Source organism: Sus scrofa, chromosome 6 (genome assembly GCF_000003025.6).
Source record: "Sus scrofa isolate TJ Tabasco breed Duroc chromosome 6, Sscrofa11.1, whole genome shotgun sequence".
Taxonomy (NCBI): domain Eukaryota; kingdom Metazoa; phylum Chordata; class Mammalia; order Artiodactyla; family Suidae; genus Sus; species Sus scrofa.
The window spans coordinates 61,744,044-61,763,715 of NC_010448.4; the positions used below are offsets into that span (position 1 = coordinate 61,744,044).

Sequence of the window (19,672 nt, forward strand, 5' to 3'; positions counted from 1 at the left end):
GATAGTGACTTAAAACAAGAAGAAGGCGTCGTGTAGGTCTCAGTGCAGCAGGACCCTCATCCCAGCTCACCTGGGTGCTTTGGCTGAGGGCCTCTCATGCGCTTTCAGTCAGGCTGTCAGCGAGGCTGTGCCCTCATCTGAGTTCCTCATGGCTGTTGGGCAGAGGCCTCCCTCACTTTCTTGTCGTGGGGGCCTGTCCAGAGGGTCCTTCATAACACAGAAGTGGCCTTTTCTCTGAGCAGGTGAGCAAGAGAGTGTGTCTAGGATGATAGCTGGTCTTTTTCTAACCTGACCTGGAAGGAATGGTGCCGTCGTTTTGCCGTGGTGTGTTCCATAGAAACGGGTCAGGCAGTCCAGCCTCCTATCCAGAGAGGCGGCTTCCACAAGAACAAGAACAGCGGGTGGCCAGTCTTCCTGGGGGCCAACTTAGGGGCTGCCATCCACAGGCCCTCACACCCACTCCCAGGTCCTTGGGGTGTGATAATTGTTCAGCTTCCTGGGGGCTGCTCTTTCTCTCCAGACACAGCAGTGAGACTTCTCTCCCGCTTCTACGGTTTCCAGAGGAGGTGCTGTGAGTGCCAGGGCTGGGCCATATGCGGGTCCCCTCCCTCACTGAGCAGTCCCAGCGCCTTTCAGAACTGGGCGAGGAGTTCAGGGTGCTTCCGAGTCTGCCTGACAGATCCTGCAGGGCAGGGCACTTGCAGACCCCTGAGGCCTTGGCGGCCATGCTCTGCCTTCATCCTCCTGACTGACATTTCTTGGCCTTGACTGTGCCAGGAATTGTAGGCACTCCCGGGGTCACTGCTTGGGGAGGTCACAGGGATGCTCTGCCAAGTCCCACTTTAGGGGGTTTGGGGTTTTTTGTCTTTAACGTGTTCTTTCCTTTTCCGTGACCTGGGTCTGTCTGGGCCAGTCGTCTGCTCCGCATTTTCTCTACAGCTTCCTTCTCAAGATCCCACGCAGTTGCCCAGGTGGAGCAGGACAGAAAGGACTGTGTCCCTGACGGGTCAACCACAGTGAGAGAGGCAGAGAGGGCCCAGCCCTGTGGCGTGGGAGCCGAGAGGCATCTGAGGGCTGGGCTCACATCGGACCATCAGCCTGCTTGGTGTTCACCAGTGTTCTCTTGCCAAGACCTCGAGCGCTCCCTCGCCTCTGCCTTTCCCTCCCAATTTGTGGCACGTTGCCCATGTGACATTTCTCTTCTGTTTCCATCCCTTGGCTGTTTCCCAACCTCTCTGACCTCCGTGTCTCACTCATTCTTTGTCTGCAGCATTGGCTACTTCAGTTAATTTGTTTTTCATTTGCACCTGTGACATGCAGAAGTTCCTGAGCCAGGGATTGAACCCGCACCAGAGCAGTGGCCCAAGCCACAGCCATGACAATGTATGAGCCTTAATCCAGTGTGTCACCAGGGAACTCCCTGGCTGCTTTAGTTGAATGTGTCATGAGTTGTGCTCATATCCTTACTTAGTCCTTCAGAACCAGCTACTTCCTTGCAGTCAGAATCTCTGGGCCTGGACACATCCTCTGCGAAGAGCTCCCCTGACCCCAGCAGCCTTTCTGAAAGCCTTTGTAGAGGACCGAGTTGGAGACCACTGCTCTGCTTCCTGTACTCTGTCATTGTGTCTTTACCGATCATTTGTGCTCTTCCTTTAGAGGCCCAGGGCTGACAGGAGGCTCTTCTCACTTTGATCCTGGCCCCCTCATCCTGCCAAAAGCCAGCAGACTATTCATTGGTTTGTCACACATGCACATGTGGTGAAGTTGCCACGTCCTACCAAAGTGAGCGTGTCCTTCACTAGCATTTCTTTGCTTTCAGGTTGTTGGTGTGAAGCAGACTATGAGGAGGCCCCTTCTGAGCAGAGCACTTTTGTAGAAGGAGTGTCACAGGTCAGGACTCCCAAGGCATTCCCATTTATCCAGAAAGCCCACCCATGTGAGATATGTGACCCCCTCTTGAAAGACATTTGGCACCTGGCTGAACAGCAGGGATCATGCCCTGCACAGAAACTGTACACGTGGGACCCCTGTGGACGAGGATTCTTGTGCAGTGACAGCTTGTATCACCACCAGCAGCAATATACCAGGAAGGACCCCGTCCAAGGGGATGATCATGGGGCCTCATTTGGGAAGCACTGTGCTGTCCATACTTTAGGGAGACCCTGGACTTGGAGGGAGGCAGGGCTGGACTTCCCGGCTAGCTCTGGCCTCTTCCAGGACCAAAACATTCACAACGGAACAAGTCCATGCAAAGGAGCTGCGTTTGTGGCGTCTTTTCCACAAAGCCCTGGGCTCGGGCAGCAGCAGGGAGACCGTGATGTACTGATGCTTTTCAGATACAGTGATGACGGGAAAGCCTTCCTGAACACCTTCCCTCTGCTTGGCAAACAGATGACTCATGGTGAAGTGAGAGACTTTAGGTGCCTTCCATGTGGGAATATGTCCAAGGAGAAGTCAGCTCTTATTCATCACAGAAAAATTCATAGTGGAGAAGCATCCCATGCATGTAGGGAGTGTGGAAAGGCCTTCATTCAGCTGTCTCACCTAAAAATGCACCAGAAATTTCACAATGGAGAAAGACATTATACTTGCAATGAATGTGGGAAAGCCTTCAGCCGCAAAGACACACTTGTTCAGCACCAGAGGGTTCACACAGGAGAAAGGTCTTATGACTGCAGTGAATGTGGTAAAGCCTACAGTAGAAGCTCCCACCTTGTTCAGCACCAGAGAATTCACACTGGAGAAAGGCCTTATAAGTGCAGTGAATGTGGAAAAGCCTTTAGCCGTAAAGACACACTTGTTCAGCACCAGAGATTTCATACTGGAGAAAGGCCTTATGAGTGTAGTGAATGTGGGAAATTCTTCAGCCAAAGCTCCCACCTTATTGAGCACTGGAGAATTCACACTGGGGCAAGGCCTTATGAGTGCATTGAATGTGGAAAATTCTTTAGCCATAACTCTAGTCTCATTAAACATCGGAGAGTCCACACTGGAACAAAGTCTTATGTTTGTGGCAAATGCGGGAAGGCTTTTGGCTGCAAAGACACACTTGTTCAGCACCAGATAATTCACACTGGAGCAAGGCCTTATGAGTGCAGTGAGTGTGGAAAGGCCTTCAGCCGTAAAGACACACTAGTGCAGCACCAGAAAATCCACACTGGAGAAAGACCTTATGAGTGTGGTGAGTGTGGGAAATTTTTCAGCCATAGCTCTAATCTCATTGTTCACCAGAGAATTCATACTGGAGCGAAACCTTATGAGTGCAGAGAATGTGGGAAATGCTTTAGCCACAATTCCAGCCTCATTCTACACCAGCGAGTTCACAGTGGAGCAAGGCCTTATGTGTGCAGTGAATGTGGAAAAGCCTATATTAGTAGCTCTCACCTTGTTCAGCACAAGAAAGTTCACACTGGAGCAAGACCTTATGAATGCGGTGAATGTGGGAAATTCTTTAGCCGCAACTCCAGCCTCATTCTACACCAGAGAGTTCACACTGGTGAAAAGCCTTACGTGTGCAGTGAATGTGGGAAAGCCTATAGCAGAAGCTCCCATCTTGTTCGGCACCAGAAAGTTCACACTGGAGAAGGGCCTCATGAATGCAACAATTTTGGTGGCCCTTTAGCTACATCTCTTAAGCTTATTTAGCACCCCAGAAGTTCACACCAGACACTGGCTTTATGAATGCAGAAAATGTGCTGTGTCCTGTGCAAGAAAATAGGAATCACACCAGAGAAGCTCTGTGCGTGCCCTTTGTAAGGGAGCCAGCAGGTCAAGCTGCTACAAGGGTACATTCATCCTGGGGAGATTCCCAGTAAGCACTACGGAGGTGAGAAGGTTTCCTGAGGTGCACTGACTTTCTGAACTGCCCAGGGCTTTTGACAGAGTTCTGTCCCTACCAGTGCCTATGGCAAAAGCCACCTCCTTGCTGCCAGCTGGTAAGTCCCCTGTGTCTGTCTCTTACTCCAGTATGCTCAGGAAGGGTGGACCCTGTGCTATCTCCCCTCTTCCTGGGAGGGGGTCATGAATGTTCTGAGCCCACTGAACCTCCTCTCTTCCTGCCCCATGACTGCTTCTGAGTGACCATGTTTAGCTCTGGCTGAAAGGATCTGAACTGCAGTCTGCTGGGGATTTCCAGACAAGTTTTCCCTTCTTCCCGGACAGTATTGACTGTAATGTGACAGCTGTGACTGACTTCTCTGGCTTCCAAGTCGCCCACCTTTGGACCTCCCTGCCCCTGCTCCTCTGGTTTGTGCAGGGAGAAGAGCCCTGTGGCCGTCTTTCCTCTTGGGTCCGGTCACTGTGTGTAACGGATTGAGAAACGTTGTGTTCTGCTGCCATGAAGGGAGGAACACCTATGGTTGACATCAACTGTATGTGCCTCAGAAGGGACAGCTGGGTGGCAGGGGACAGCTCTCAGTCTAGTTTGCATTGTTGGCCCAGGCTTGCTCAAAGAGACTGAGGAGCTTTGTGTGCCAAATCCTGGAAGTCAGGATTTCTGTGAGCCTGAGGAGGGCATAGTTGGTGTGAAAACCTTCTGGAAGCAGCGTGAATTGGGTTCTTTGTTCCTAGAGAATGTTCCCTTTCCCCAGCACTTTTGAGGGAGTTCTGTTTCCGGGGCCTGTGAGGGAGCCATCGCTGGTGTCCAGGATCCCATAGGCAGGTGTCATTGACTGGAAGGCTGAAGGGCAAGGTGGGAATCAGAGTTGGTTTAGAAATAATGGAGTGGGGTGACTGGCTAATGAGAGGGTGTGTGTCTGTTGTGACGGAGGCGTCTCCAACGTCCGTGTGATTTTGGCTGTGTGGCATGAACGTGTACGGAAATTCTCAGGACCTTCAGATACCTGCATCTCCTGTGGCCAGGGCCACTCTCACAGTTAATAATCGAAAGTTATGGGGGAGTTTGTGTCGTGGCTTAGCGGTTAGCGAACTCGCTAGTATCCATGAGGATGCCAGTTCACTCCCTGGCCTCACTCAGTGGGTTAAGGGTCCAGCATTACTGTGAGCTGTGTAGGTCACAGATGCAGCTTGGATCCCTTGTTGCTGTGGTGTAGGCCAGGGCTACAGCTCTGACTCATCCCCTAGCTTGGGAACTTCCATATGCCATGGATGTGGCCCTAAAAGGACAAAAGAAAAAAGTTGCAGGGATTCCTGTACCTCCCTGGGCTGTAATGTTATGGCCATCCCTGCACAGGTAGGGACCCAACACCGACAGAAGAGAGATCCAGAGGCAGGGCTCCTCTGGCCCAGCAGACATTCCTAGTGACTGAAGTGAATGTGGACTTCATTGTCCTCCAGTTTTTGTGATACTGCGGCAGTATCCCTCTCAATTGTATGAGAGAGATATGGTTAGAGCCGGAAGGTTGGCAGATGAGACTTTCCAAGAGGAATGGTAAATACGGATTTTTGTGGCGAACATTTAGTTCTTGACATCTTTATTGAGGCATGCTGTCATGAAATAAATGGCATGTATAGATATAAAGTGTAAAACGTGTTATGTTTCAGCCTGTGAGCATGAAATAACTTCAATCAAGATAATGAAGACAGGAGTTCCTGTCATGGTGCAGCAGAAGCGAATCCGACTAGGAACCATGAGGTTGCAGGTTCGATCCCTGGCCTTGCTCAGTGGGTTAAGGATCTGGTATTGCCGTGAACTGTGGTGTAGGTCAGAGATGCAGCTCAGATCTGACTTTGCTGTGGCTCTGGTGTAAGCCGGCGGCTACAGCTCCGATTCAACCCCTAGCCTGGGAACCTCCATATGCTGCGGGTGCGGCCCTGAAAAGACAAAAAAAAAAAAAAAGGGGTAATGAAGACATCTAACACAATCAAAAAACTCCTTTTGTCTTTTTATAATCCTTCTCTGTTGCAAGCTACTTCACTTAGAATGGATAGACAACGAGGTCCTTTTGTATAGCAGAGGGAATTATATCCAGCCTCCTGGGATAAATCATAATGGAAAGGAATATTTTTAGGAGTTTCTGTTGTGGCTCAGTGGAAACAAAATTGACTAGTATCCATGAGGATGAGAGTTTGATCCCTGGCCTTGCCGAATGGGTTAAGGATCTGGCGTTGCTGTGAGCTGTGGTATAGGCCAGTAGCGACACCTCCGATTCGACCCTTAGCCTGGGAACCTCCATGTGCTTCGGGCATGGCCATTTAAAAGTAATGTATATATGTGTATAACTAAGTCCTTTTGCTGTATAGCAGAAATTAGCATAAATTGTAAACCAACTATAATTTCAAACAAAAAAAATATAATCCATTCCTCCCAGTTCTAACACCCTTTTCCACAATTCACAAGTAATAACAGGCATTATCTAGAATTTTATATAAACAGAATCGTATGGTATATACCTTCTGGAGAGTGGGGACTCTGGCATTTTTCACTAACTATAACTATTTTGAGATTAAGCCAGCTTGTTGGATGTATCAGTTGTTCATTTATATTGTTGAGTATGATTCCATTGTATGGATATACCACAATTGTTTTTTTTTTCCATTTACTTAGTGGATATTTGGGTTGTTTCCAGTTTTGGGCTGTTATACGTAAAGCTGCTATGAAGATTTGTGTACAAGTTAGCACTGAATAACATTCCGTTGCATGGCTACACTAGTTTATCTATTCGTGGACTCAAGGCCATCTTGATGGCTCCCATGAATAAACCTGCATTACGCATTGTGTGTAGGTTTTGCGTGGATATAAGTTTTCAATTCATTTGGGTTCAAGCCAATGAATGTAATTTGCTGGGTCATATAATAAGAGTATGCTCAGTTTTGTAAGAAACCGTCTTCCCAAATGGTTATATCATTTTGCATGCCCGCCAGCAGTCGGTGAGAGTTCCTGTTGCTCCATAACCTCATCAGCATTTCGTGTTGTCAGTGTTTTGAATTTTTGCTTTTCAGATAGGTGTGTGGTAATAGTATGTTATTGCTTTGATTTGCAGTTCCCCAATGACGTGTGATGAATATTTTTTCTTATTTTTTAAACAATGTCTTTCGAAGAGCAGAAATTTTATATTTTAGTCAAGTTCAAATTAATTTTTCTTTCATGGGTTTTGATTTTGGTGTTGTACCTAAAAAGTCATTGCCAAACCTAAGGTCATTTATGTTGTCTCCTATATGTCTTGTAGATGTTTTATAGTCTTGTGTTCAAGTTTATTACCTGTTTTGAGAAATCTTTGTGAAGGGTGTAAGATCTGTGTCTAGATCAGTTTTTTAAAGCCCCATTCGTTAAAGAGACAATGCTTTCTCCATTCCGTTGCATTTACCCCTTTTTCAAAGATCACTTGACTGTTTTTGTGTGGATCTATTTCTAGATTCTCTTTTCTAGTTTCTTCCATTTATTGAGATAATTGTCATGTGGCTGTGGGTTTTTTCCTTGATTGTTGTTTTTTCATTTTATTTATGTTGTATATTCCATTCATTGATATTCAGGTGTTAAATTAACCTTGCATTTCCTGGGACACATCTCACTTGATCATGTTGTATAATCCTTTGTATATGCTGCCTAGTCAGTTTTCTGAATCTTTTAAATGTATTATTATTATTTTTGTGTGTGTGTCTTTTTGCCATTTCTTGAGCCGCTCCCATGGCATATGGAGGTTCCAAGGCTAGGGGTTGAATCGGAGCTGTAGCCACCAGCCTATGCCACGTCTGCAACTTACACCACAGCTTATGGCAATGCTGGATCCTTAACCCACTGAGCAAGGCCAGGGATCGAACCCGCAACCTCATGAGTCCTAGTCGGATTTGTTAACCACTGAGCCACAACAGGAACTCCTTTTAAATGTATTTTCCATCCATGTAGATGAGTGATAATGGGTTTGTAGATATGTTTTCTTGTGATATCTCTGCCTGACTTTGCTATCAGAGGAATTCCGATTTCATAGAATAAATTGGGAAGTGTTTTCCTCCTCCTTTATTTTCTGGAAGAGTTTTTGAAGGATTGGTGATATTTCTCTTTTCAATGCTTGCTGGAATTCCTTAGTGAAAGTACCTGAGCCTGGAATTTTCTTGTGGTAAGATTTTCGATAAACATTACTTTTAAATTCTATACTTATGACAGATTTGATAATCGGTGTCTTTCTGAGAATTTGTCCATTTTAACTAAATTATCTATTGAGATTTAAAATTTAAATTATAAATTTTCTGCATACCTGACCCATGGGTGGGGTGGATCTTTAGAGATAAATGGTATTTGGGCTTTTAAAAGAGTTGTTGGGAAAATGTTGTGAAACTGAGTCCCCTTAAAACCAAGTTTCGCTGATGAGGTTATGATTTAACCTCTCTATCCAAAACCATGCTTTTTCTTGTCCCCTCTGACCTCAATCCTGTGGTAACTGAACACTTATCAGCCGAAGTCAAATGGCTAAAACTTCTGTTGTTGATGACATCATTAACATACAGACCCGGGTGGTTTCTCTAGGGCAGGATGAGCTACCAGAACTTGCAGGTCCTGGAGCACCACACCAGCGACTTATAACTCATAGGCATCCTGACTCCCGAACCTTAAGAAATGTCACAAGGGAGTTCCCGTCGTGGTGCAGTGGTTAACGAATCCGACTAGGAACCATGAGGTTGCGGGTTCGGTCCCTGCCCCTGCTCACTGGGTTAACGATCCGGCGTTGCCGTGAGCTGTGGTGTAGGTTGCAGATGCGGCTCGGATCCCGTGTTGCTGTGGCTCTGGCGTAGGCCGGTGGCTACAGCTCCGATTCAACCCCTAGCCTGGGAACCTCCATATGCCGCGGGAGCGGCCCAAGAAATAGCAACAACAACAACAACAACAACAACAAAAAGACAAAAGACAAAAAAAAAAAAAAAAAGAAACGTCACAAGATTAACCCCAGCATCGTTGTTTTTGCCCTTTAGAATCCCCTAACTCAAAGACCAGGTTGGAGGGCATTCCCATTGCAGCTCAGTGGAAACGAATCTGACTAGCATCCATGAGGCCGCAGAGTTGATCCCTGGCCTCACACAGTGGGTTAAGGATCCAGGGTTGCTGTGAGCTCTGGTGTAGGTCACAGATGTAGCTCAGATCTGCTGTTGCTGTGGCTGTGGGGTAGGCCAAAAAAGACCAAGTTGGAGTGGGTCTGAGACTTGTCTCCCAGTGTCACTTTGACATAAATGCCAGTTTGGCTTCAGTGCATCATGCCCGTGGGCCCTTTTGCTCAGTTGCATTCTGTGGATCCGGGGCTTGGGAAGGGTCTGAGCAAAGGAAAGAGGAGGGAGAAGGGGTCAGAAGGCTCGGGGGGAGGAGAGAGAGCTGGATATGGGAGGCAGCTGGAGGACAGAGAGGGTGGATTTGCTAGTGGAATGAGTCTCCTTTGGTTCTGCTCTAGTTTGTCGACTTGCTCATTAATTCATTAGTTTTGGCCAAAGACTCTTCTAGCAATGTCATTTTTATTTCAGAATTTAATTTGGAGGCCTCTCCATACTAATAAAAAAAAATACCGTTTGGCCTGAGAATTCTTACAAACTTTGTTTTCCAAGGTGCCTTTAAAGTTAACCCTTTTGTTCAGGGAGTTCCCGTTGTGGCACAGTGGAAATGAATCTGAATAGGAACCATGAGGTTTTCAGGTTCGATCCCTGGCCTCGATCAGTGGGTTAAGGATCAGGCGTTGCCATGAGCTGTGGTGTAGGTCGGCAGATGCAGCTCAGATCTGATGTTGCTGTGGCTGTGGTGTAGGCAGGCAGCTGTCGCTCTGATTGGACCCTTAGCCTGGGAACCTCCGTATGCTGTGGGTGCAGCCCTAAAAAGCAATAATAATAATAAAATAAAATTAACCCTTTTGTTCAAATTATGTGTCCCCCGAGTAGCTATTGAAAGCCCAAATCATCCTAGGTACAGTTATGCTATTCTGTAGCAGAAAGACAGGCATGGGAATTAAGGTTGTAGCGGGAATATGAAATGGTCGGTACAAAGGTAATGCTTGTTGGGCCTCAGGCCCCTAACCGGATGGTTGGCCTCCTCACCCCATAGACTCACAGTGATCCCCTAGCATGTGGATACCACAGAAAATAATACTCTCCTTTGGTTTGTGGATTATAGCCCAGCTCTCAATACACAGATTTTAAGATGGAAGGAGACCCAAGTCAGTTTATTGGTGACCCAGAGCAGAGTTTGTCCGTGTAGCCTCCAATATCGTGAGAACTGCTCACCCCTGGTCTGGGAGGCTGGCTTCCACAACGGGCTTCGGGGGCAGTGCCTGTGTTCCACCCTGGGATTCAGCTTCTCACAACAAACACTTTTAGACAGCACAGCAAAAGCAGTAACTCGAAGGACCGCAAAAAAGGCGTGAAAAGGAATGGCTTGATGCACCAAGGATCTCAAAGAACTGGGAACTAATAACAAAACCCAAGTGTCAAACTGAGAAGGAAAAGCCAAGAAACAACACAGCTGATTTACCACGTCCTCATGGTAGACTCTCGTTATCCTGAGCAGCGAGGCCCCAGGGACATGTGTGGGTGCCACACTGGAAGGCAGACAGTCTCGGGGGGTGGGTGGGTGGGGCTTTCACAGTAAACACAACAGGTTGTAACACCCTCTGCAGTGGATTCACCCAGCTTATCTTGTTCCTTTCATCCACTGAACATTGATGAGCAAGAAGACAAGGCTCTAGGGTAGTGTGAGCTGGAGGACAGATGAGACAGCAGGAAGCTCCTTACAGCTATTTTACATTCTTCATCTGAATTTCTCCTTTTTGAAATTATTTTTGCACTTGCTTTGATACTATTTGAGGAAATCATACATCTCTCATGCTCAACTGTTAGTAATCTTGATTTACCTCTCTCCATCATTTTTATTTTTATTTTTATTTTTATTTTATTTTTTGTCTTTTCTAGGGCTGCACCCAAGGCATGTGGAAGTTCCCAGGCTAGGGGTCGAATCGGAGCTACAACTGCCAGCCTGCGCCAGAGCCACAGCAACGCGGGATCCGAGCCGCACTGGTGACCTATACCACAGGTCACAGTAATGCTGGATCCCTAACCCACTGAGGAGGCCAGGGATCGAACCGGCAACCTCATGGTTCCCAGTCGGATTCATTAACCACTGCACCATGACGGGAACTCCTCTCCATCATTTTTAATATTGAATCAGCACATGCATATCATACAAAGATCTCGAAGAGGACTTTTACCATGTTTAATGAATACCCACTCTCGGGAAACTCATTTCAAAATTTACACTTGCATTATGGCATTTTTGTGTTCAGTTTGCACAAAAAATAGATAGTAGCAAGTTCAACAAGAATAGAAAACCTTGGAGTTCCCGTTGTGGCTCAGTGGTTAACGAATCTGACTAGGAACCATGAGGTTTCGGGTTCGATCCCTGGCCTTGCTCAGTGGGTTAAGGATCCGGAGTTGCCGTGACCTGTGGTGTAGGTCGCAGACGCGGCTCGGATCCCATGTTGCTGTAGCTGTGGTGTAGGCTGGCAGCTACAGCTCCAATTCGACCCCTAGCCTGGGAACCTTCATATGCCACAGGAGCGGCCCTAGAAAAGGCAAAAAAAAAAAAAAAGAAAACATTGCCTGTTAGTCTCACTACATCGATGTCAGTTTGTCGGAAGTCCTAACTCATGACTAACTCATAACTATTAATGAAGGCTGAACATTGAAAGGTCTGCAAATTTGTGAGCTAACAATAAACTGAACGTGATATCTGGTACCAAAAAATAAGTTAAGAAAGGGAATTTATGTCTGTAAGGGAGAGCCCTAGTCAGGCAGTCATCTCCAAAAAATGCCAGAGTTGGGAGTTCCTGTTGTGACTCAGCAAAAACGAACCCCACTGGATCCTTGACAATGAGGGTTCCATCCCTGGCCTCACTCAGTGGGTTAAGGATCCGGGGTTGCCATGAACTGTGCTGTAGGTCACAGACAAGGCTTGGATCCCATGTTGCTGTGGCTGTGGAGTAGGCCAGCAGCCGTAGCTCCGATTTGACCCCTAGCCTGGGAACTTTCATATGCTTTGGGTGCGGCCCTAAAAACAAACAAACAAAAAAAAAGCCAGAGTGGGATTCTTGCTGTGGCTTAATGGGTCATGGATCTGGCATTGTCCCTCTAGTGGCTTGGGTTGCTGTGGAGGTGCGGGTTCACTCCCCAGCCAGTTCAGTGGGTTAAGGAATTGGTGTTGCCACAGTTGTGGCCTAAGTCGAAGCTACAGCTCAGATTTGATCCCTGGCCTGAGAACTTCTGTGAGTGGGAACTTGCCATGAGTGCAGCTAAAAAAAATAAAACAAGAGCACATTCATATGACAGTGTCCCTCATTTAAGCTTTTGGGAAGGCTGCCTTCAGGAGTTGGCCGACTTTCATTAATGGGCGTGTTTCAGGATGGGTCGTCTCCAGTGTGTTACTCTGCTCAATACTAGTTGACTAGCAGTATTTCTGAAGCAGCGTTGCTATACTGAGGTACTTGCTGATTGGCTGTCACCTAGGGGGCCTGAACACTGATTGGCCGAATTTTAGAAAGTTGGGACTCCTCAATTATTTGTGAATTTTCAGAACCTTGAGTTTGCTGGGGTGAGGCTCTTAACAGGCTGGCTTTCAAAGATCATCCGAAGTTATCTCTCAAAAACTGTGGTTTTTTGTTCAAGACTTTGGAATTTGGGAATTTGGTCTTTGCCTTTCCCGTTACGAAAAATAAACACTTTAAATTTTAGTTCCCTCTTTTGTTCTTCCTTAGGCAAACCCTCAGCAGAGAACATAATGCATTGCTCTGAAGGTTTATTTATGGGGCTGTGTTTATAAGCTAATGTTGCCACTAAGTGATTTAATTGCCAGTTACCCTGAGAGAAAAATAGGTCTAACTACTGAGTTTTTCTAGTATGTTGTTAGAAGCTAAATACAGCATATTTAGGGTGTTCTAACAGTGTCAATACAGGACACAGGACATGTGCTGTATACACAGAACAGCTGCAGTCCTATTCCCGATGTCTGTCATGCACCTGCTCTCACACCAGAAACCTTGTACTCACTGAACATTTGTAGATCAGTAAATACACAACAGCACAACTTCTTTATTCATTTTACCGCGGCAGCTCTTTTTAAGTGTTGTATTTACTTCTCTCTCCAAGCTATTAATGCATAATGTTTTCAAGCATTAAAAATAAATCCATTTTGGATCCAAACTCTTGAGTGTGGCTAAGGTTTCCGCAAGCTTTACGTCTCAGCTTCGTTCTCTGACTCAGTGGCTCTTGCTCAAGCTTCACTGATTTCTTAACTTTTCCCCCCACTGTCAACAAATAAATTTCTCGAGAATCATTTCTGCCACTTTCACTGAAAAACTACAAAGTTATTATTAATAATACTTAGTGATCTACCTTGAGCAAGGGTTTTTCCAGAGATGATCCCAACTTCCTGTGGATGCTGTTGCTGCAATTACAAGTGCTGTTGCTGCAATTACAAGTGAAATGAGAAACCATCTTCCAGCAGGAAGAAATCGTGGAATCCCAAACCTTTTGTCAGGGACAGGATGGCCCCTTTGCACACGTGGTCAGATTTCAGAAAGGAATACACTATCCTGGCAGAATATGGCATGTGATAAGTTCCTCATCTTTTTGAGAAGTTTCACGTTCTTTTTGTCTTTTTTTTTTTTTTTTTTTAGGGCCGCACCCATGGCATATGGAGGTTCCCAGGCTAGGGGTCTAATAGGAGCTACAGCTGCTGGCCTACAGCACAGCCACACCAGATCCGAGCTGTGTCTGTGACCTACACCACAAACACCACAGTTTACAGCAACGCCAGATCCTTAATCCACTGAGTGAGGCTGGGGATTGAACCCTCACTCTCATGGTTCCTAGTTGGATTCGTTTCCACTGCGCCACGACGGGAACTCCAGGTTTCACATTCTTAAAAGAATTGGGAGTGTATCTCAGATGTGAAGTAATGTTATCTGGTATTAATAGTAAGATCGTTCACTAGGTTAGAACACACCACTGACTCTTCTGGGGAGGACAGTTGTTTTCTGTGGGAACCAGGGACACGCTGTAACCCTTTCTAACTGCTCTGGTGTCCGCAGACATCCCTTCTCCAAGCTCCCTATCCTAAGCCCTGTCTGGGGGCTCTTCATAGTGCACTTGAGTGAACCTACACATAAAAAGCAGGAGTGTACTTTTTTTTTTTTATTTTTAAGGCTGCACCAGCGGCATATGGAAGGTCCGAGGCTAGGGGTCAAATCAGAGCTGCAGCTGCTGGCCTACACGACAGCCACACCAGATCTGAGCTGTGTCTGTGACCTACACCACAGCCCATGGCAGTGCCAGATCCTTAACCCGCTGAGCAGAGCCAGAGATCGAACCCACATCCTCTTGGATATTAGTTGGGTTCATTACAGTTGAGACACAATAGGGAACTCTGGGAGCATACATGTTTTTGACAAGCATCAAGAGAGCCATCAGCTATGAGAGGACGCCGAGTAACAAACATTACGGAGTTCCCATCGTGGCACAGTGATTAATGAATCTGACTAGGAACTATGAGGTTGCAGGCTCAATCCCTGGCCTTGCTCAGTGGGTTAAGGATCCGGCGTTGCCGTGAGATGTGGTGTAGGTCACAGTCATGGCTCAGACCCCGAGTGAGTTGCTGTGGCTGTGGTGTAGGCCGGCAGCTACAGCTCCAATTAGACCCCTAGCCTGGGAACCTCCATATGCCATGGGAATGTCCCTAGAAAAGGCAAAAAGACAAAATAAGTTCTTTAAAAGAACAAAAACAAAAAAAGTATTACGGGATGGGGCATCCCTTTCTAGGTGCAGTCTTTGGAAATTTGCCATGATTCACGGGGTCTGAAATAACAGGTCTAAACATTTCTATGATGTAACCTAGGCTGCATTGCAAGGAAATCTGAGTATAACTCCTATAAGAGCCAGCAAAGCCCCACCAGGTTTTTGGCCCCAGAATTCCATTCCCCAGACCCTCACATCCTCCCTTGCCCTTTATCTACAACCCGGAATGACCAATGAGCGATGTTCTTAGAGGGCCCAGGTAAGGCAGGTAGTGGAAACTACTCCACCCAGAAGGCTGTGCCACCTGGGTGACCTGGCACCAAAAAGACTTCTGGGTAATGTGGTTTACTGCCACTACCCACTGTCTCTCACAGAGTAAGTGACTTCCAACCTGGCCTATGAAATGCAAAGGGGGAGTTCCCTGGTGGCTCAGTGGGTTAGGGATCTGGTGTTGTCATTGTTGTGGCTTGGGTTCTGCTGTGGCACAGGTTCAGTACCTGGCCCAGGAACTTCCAAGGGCCACAGGTGCAGCCAAACAATTTTTTTTTTTAATTTTTCGTCTTTTTAGGGCAGCACCTGTGGCATATGGAGGTTCCCAGGCTAGAACTCTAATCAGAGCTGTAGCTGCCGGCCTGTGCCGCAGCAACACCAGATCCAAGCCACGTATGCACGCAGCTCACAGCAATACTGGATCCTCAACCCACTGAGTGAGGCCAAGGATCAAATCCACAACCTCATGGTTCCTAGTCGTATTTGTTCCTGCTGTGCCATGATGGGAACTCCTTAATTTTTTTTTTTTTTTTAAGGCAAGACATAGCCACAGTAACACTGGGCAAAGGAATTCCTGACTCCAGTTGGGGACTTGCTTACTCTTAAAGGAGACGCTCCCGTCTTTGGAGAGTGGGCCTAAAAAAGCCCAGAAAGGTTCAGGACCTGTTATTTCCATCTGTGAAACACAGCAAGTTGCCAGATCTATACAGAGGGACACAGTATATCACAATGACACTCTCTGTCCATTCATAGCTGTCACCTATCTTGTTCCTTGTCAAATACGTGTAGACTGAGGTTTTGGAGGCTGTTTCATGACCCTCAGTGTGCAAGAAAACACCCCAGACATGGCATGTAGGAGACTGCAGAGGTCTTGATAATTAGTGACTTTATTCCAACCTAGTGACAACTTTTTTTTTCTTTTCTTTTCTTCTTCTTTTTTTTTTTTTTTTTGTCTGTTGCCCTTTTAGGGCTGCACCCACGGCATATGGAGGCTCCTAGGCTTGGGGTCCAATCGGAGCTGTAGCCTCTGGCCTACACCAGAGCCACAGCAATGTGGGATCTGAGCTGTGTCTGCGACCTACACCACAGGTCACAGCAATGCTGGATCTTAACCCACTGAGTGAGGCCAGGGATCGAACCTGCAACCTCATGGTTTCCACTGCCCCTCGAAGGGAACTCCTTTTTTTTGTTTGTTTGTCTGTTTTTTATTTTTACAGCTTCAGCTCTGGCATATGGTAGTTCCTGGGCCAGGGGTCTAATCAGAGCTGCGGCTGCTGGCCACAGCCACAGCCACAGCCACAGCCACACCAGATCCGAGCCAAGTCTGTGACCTACACCACAGCTCGTGGCAACGCCGGATCCTTAACCCACTGATTGAGGCCAAGGATAGAATCCACGAGGTCACAGAGACATTATCAGGTCCTTAACTTGCTGAGCCACAATGGGAACACAATAAACAATACTTTTATTGGGATATTTATTCCTAGCTGGGATTTCCTTCAAAATCTGAAGCCTTTCTGTAAAGGAGAGTGAATTATCACATGCCCTTTCCTGCCAAGTTACTTCACTGAACACTTAAATATGGTAGGTTATAAACTTTGTGTATTTTACCACAACAACATGATTAATCATAAAAAAATGTGCTAAGAAGTTTTATGACGCAAAGACATAGCTGAAAGACAGTACAAGAAAAACGTCAAATAAGAAAAATCTAGGAAGATATATCAGTGGAAGCTGTGTACTAGGCAGATGATTCAAAGTTTTTTTAGGTAATAATTTACTAAGGAAATGAATTTATTTTCTTTTTTGTCCTTTTTTTTGCTATTTCTTGGGCCGCTCCCACGGCATATGGAGGTTCCCAGGCTAGGGGTCGAATCGGAGCTGTAGCCACCGGCCTACGCCAGAGCCACAGCCACGCGGGATCAGAGCCGTGTCTGCAACCTACACCACAGCTCACGGCAACGCCAGATCGTTAACCCACTGAGCAAGGTTAGGGACCGAACCTGCAACCTCATGGTTCCCAGTCGGATTCGTTAACCACTGCGCCACGATGGGAACTCCAGGAAATGAATTTAAATTTACTAATTTAAGCTTCATTTTCCCACTTTGTTTTGCCATCCCCACTGCTGAGACCACCTCAGAAAACAGGGCAAAGGACGGGTGCTGCAAAGCTTAAGAAATGTTTTTTTGTTTTTGTCTTTTCTAGGGCTGCACCTGTGGCATATGGAGGTTCCCAGGCTAGGGGTCCAATCGGAGCCGTAGCCACCAGCCCACACCACAGCCATAGCAACTCAGGATCCAAGCCGCATCTGCGGCCCACACCACAGCTCATGGCAACGCCAGATCCCCAACCCAGTGAGCGAAGCCAGGGATTGAACCTGCAACCCCATGGTTCCCAGTCAGATTCATTAACCACTGAGCCATGACGGGAACGCCAAGCTTAAGAAATGTTGAACAGCGACAAGAGAAAGACATGTCGACAGAGTGAAGTTTAAAGATCGGACCGGGGACTCCAGACCTCAAGGATGAAGAGCCTCGAATGCCTCATCATCTTTATTGTGCTCTCAGGAATGTAAAAAATGTGGGAAAGTAGAAACCCCAAGGCCCTCTGCCTCCAGTCACATTGTATTTGAACTCTGACCTTTACTTGAACATTCTGTATCTCAAGGGCATCGATAAGGCTGGCCTCAGCTATCTATGCATAGCGTCTTTTTGCCTTTTCTAGGGCCGCTTCCCACAGCATATGGAGGTTCCCAGGCTAGGGGTCTGGCCTACGCCAGAGCCACAGCAACACAGGATCCGAGCCCCATCTTCGAACTACACCATAGCTCACGGCAACGCCGGGTCCTTAACCCACTGAGCAAGGCCAGGGATCGAACCTGCAACCTCGTGGTTCCTAGTTGGATTCGTTAACCACTGCGCCTCGATGGGAACTCCTCTCTCTTTTTTTTTTTTTTTTTTTTTTTTTTGTCATCTTTTATAGGCCTGCACCCGCAGCATATGGAGGTTCCCAGGCTAGGGTCTAATCGGAGCTGTGCTGTTACCACTGAGCCACGATGGGAACTCCCAAGAAGTCTGTATTTTCTTTTCGATCAATTTTAATTCCTTTAAGGCCTCTCAGGTCAGTGTTCTCGGGCTCTTTATCTTTGAGTCTCCCCATAGCAGAGCAAACAAATTGGATGTCTCATAGATGGGTGTCCCTGTACAGGGTCAAAGCCAATTAATATCCCCTAATAATTTCTGCAAATCATTTAATGTCTGTATTTGATCTTTTCTAAGTTCTACTTTCTGCTATTGTCCCTAAATATTGATATGGACTTTCAGATTGGACTTTCTCAGGAGCTATCATTAAAACTGCTTGATCAAGACATAATTGTAAAGCTTTTTTTTTTTTTTTTGCTATTTCTTGGGCCGCTCCAGCGGCATATGGAGGTTCCCAGGCTAGGGGTCGAATCGGAGCTGTAGCCACCGGCCTACGCCAGAGCCACAGCAACTCGGGACCCGAGCCGCGTCTGCAACCTACACCACAGCTCACGGCAATGCCGGATCCTTAACCCACTGAGCAAGGGCAGGGACCGAACCCGCAACCTCATGGTTCTTAGTCGGATTCGTTAACCACTGCGCCACGACGGGAACTCCTAATTGTAAAGCTTTATACACCGTCGAGATCGGTTCCTTTAAGGGAGCTGCACAAAGAACATCATCCATTTAATGAACAGTGTAACAATCTGAAAATTCTCTTTGGACTGGTTTATAGCCCGGGACACAAAATACTGGCATATTGTAGGGCTATTTAACTTGCTTTGAGGCAACATTTTCCATTGGAATCTCTTTCTTGGGGCTGTTATTTAAGAAAGGCACTGAAAATGCAAGTTTTTCTTTATCCTCTGGATGGAGAGGTATTGTGAAAAAGAAATTCTTCAAATCAATAACTATTAGCGGCCCATCGGCAGGGATCACACTAGGAGATGGAAGGCCAGGTTGTAACACCCCCATAGGTGGAATAACTGCATTTACCCTCTAAGATTTGTCAACAACGGCCATTTTCCTGAATTTTTCTTAATGGGAAACATTAAGAAACTGGAGAATTCCAAGGACTAAATGACTCTTCTGTATGTCCTTTAGCTAATTGTTCAGCAGTGAGCTCCTTCAACTTATCTAGCTTTTCTCTAGTTAGAGGCCGCTGCTCAACCCAAACCAGTGTCTCAGTTTTCTTTTTTCTTTCTTTTTTTTTTTTTTTTGTCTTTTTGCTATTTCTTTGGGCCGCTCCTGCGGCATATGGAGGTTCCCAGGCTAGGGGTTGAATCGGATCTGTAGCCACTGGCCTACGCCAGAGCCACAGCAACGCGGGATCCGAGCCGCCTCTGCAACCTACACCACAGCTCACGGCAATGCCGGATCGTTAACCCACTGAGCAGGGGCAGGGACCGAACCCGCAACCTCATGGTTCCTAGTCGGATTCGTTAACCACTGCGCCACGATGGGAACTCCTCGGTTTTCCATTTCAATCGTAAAGGCTCAGCAGAGGGGACATCACTTTTACAAGCAGTGGCCTCTATTGAAAAGGCTGATATCCAAGACCTGACCTATACTTTTTTGTGTGTGTCTCAGTAGGATACGCCCTTCCTTAATGGTATTTCCCCAGGCCAAGTCCAGGTTGATAACCTTGTTTCAAAAGCATGTTCTG

The 19,672-nt window shown here is 46.7% G+C and overlaps 1 protein-coding gene across 5 annotated transcripts in view; it reads left to right on the forward strand.

The window, feature by feature from the left end:
* Positions 1-19,672, forward strand: part of ZNF304 (zinc finger protein 304) — a 49,614-nt gene that overhangs the window by 3,367 nt on the left and 26,575 nt on the right. Inside the window, exons 3-4 of one of the 5 annotated variants that reach the window (XR_002345362.1) lie at positions 1,820-3,935; positions 5,503-5,999. The exons of 2 other annotated variants lie outside the window; for them this stretch is intronic. Coding sequence is in view for 1 of the 3 variants with exons in the window: in XM_021097291.1 (XP_020952950.1) it covers positions 1,820-3,645 (1,826 nt within the window). In the remaining 2 variants the exon portion in view is untranslated. Of the gene's footprint in view, positions 1-1,819; positions 9,445-19,672 lie in introns of those variants that run through there. 2 more of the 5 variants (XR_002345361.1, XM_021097291.1) reach the window with 2 other exon arrangements.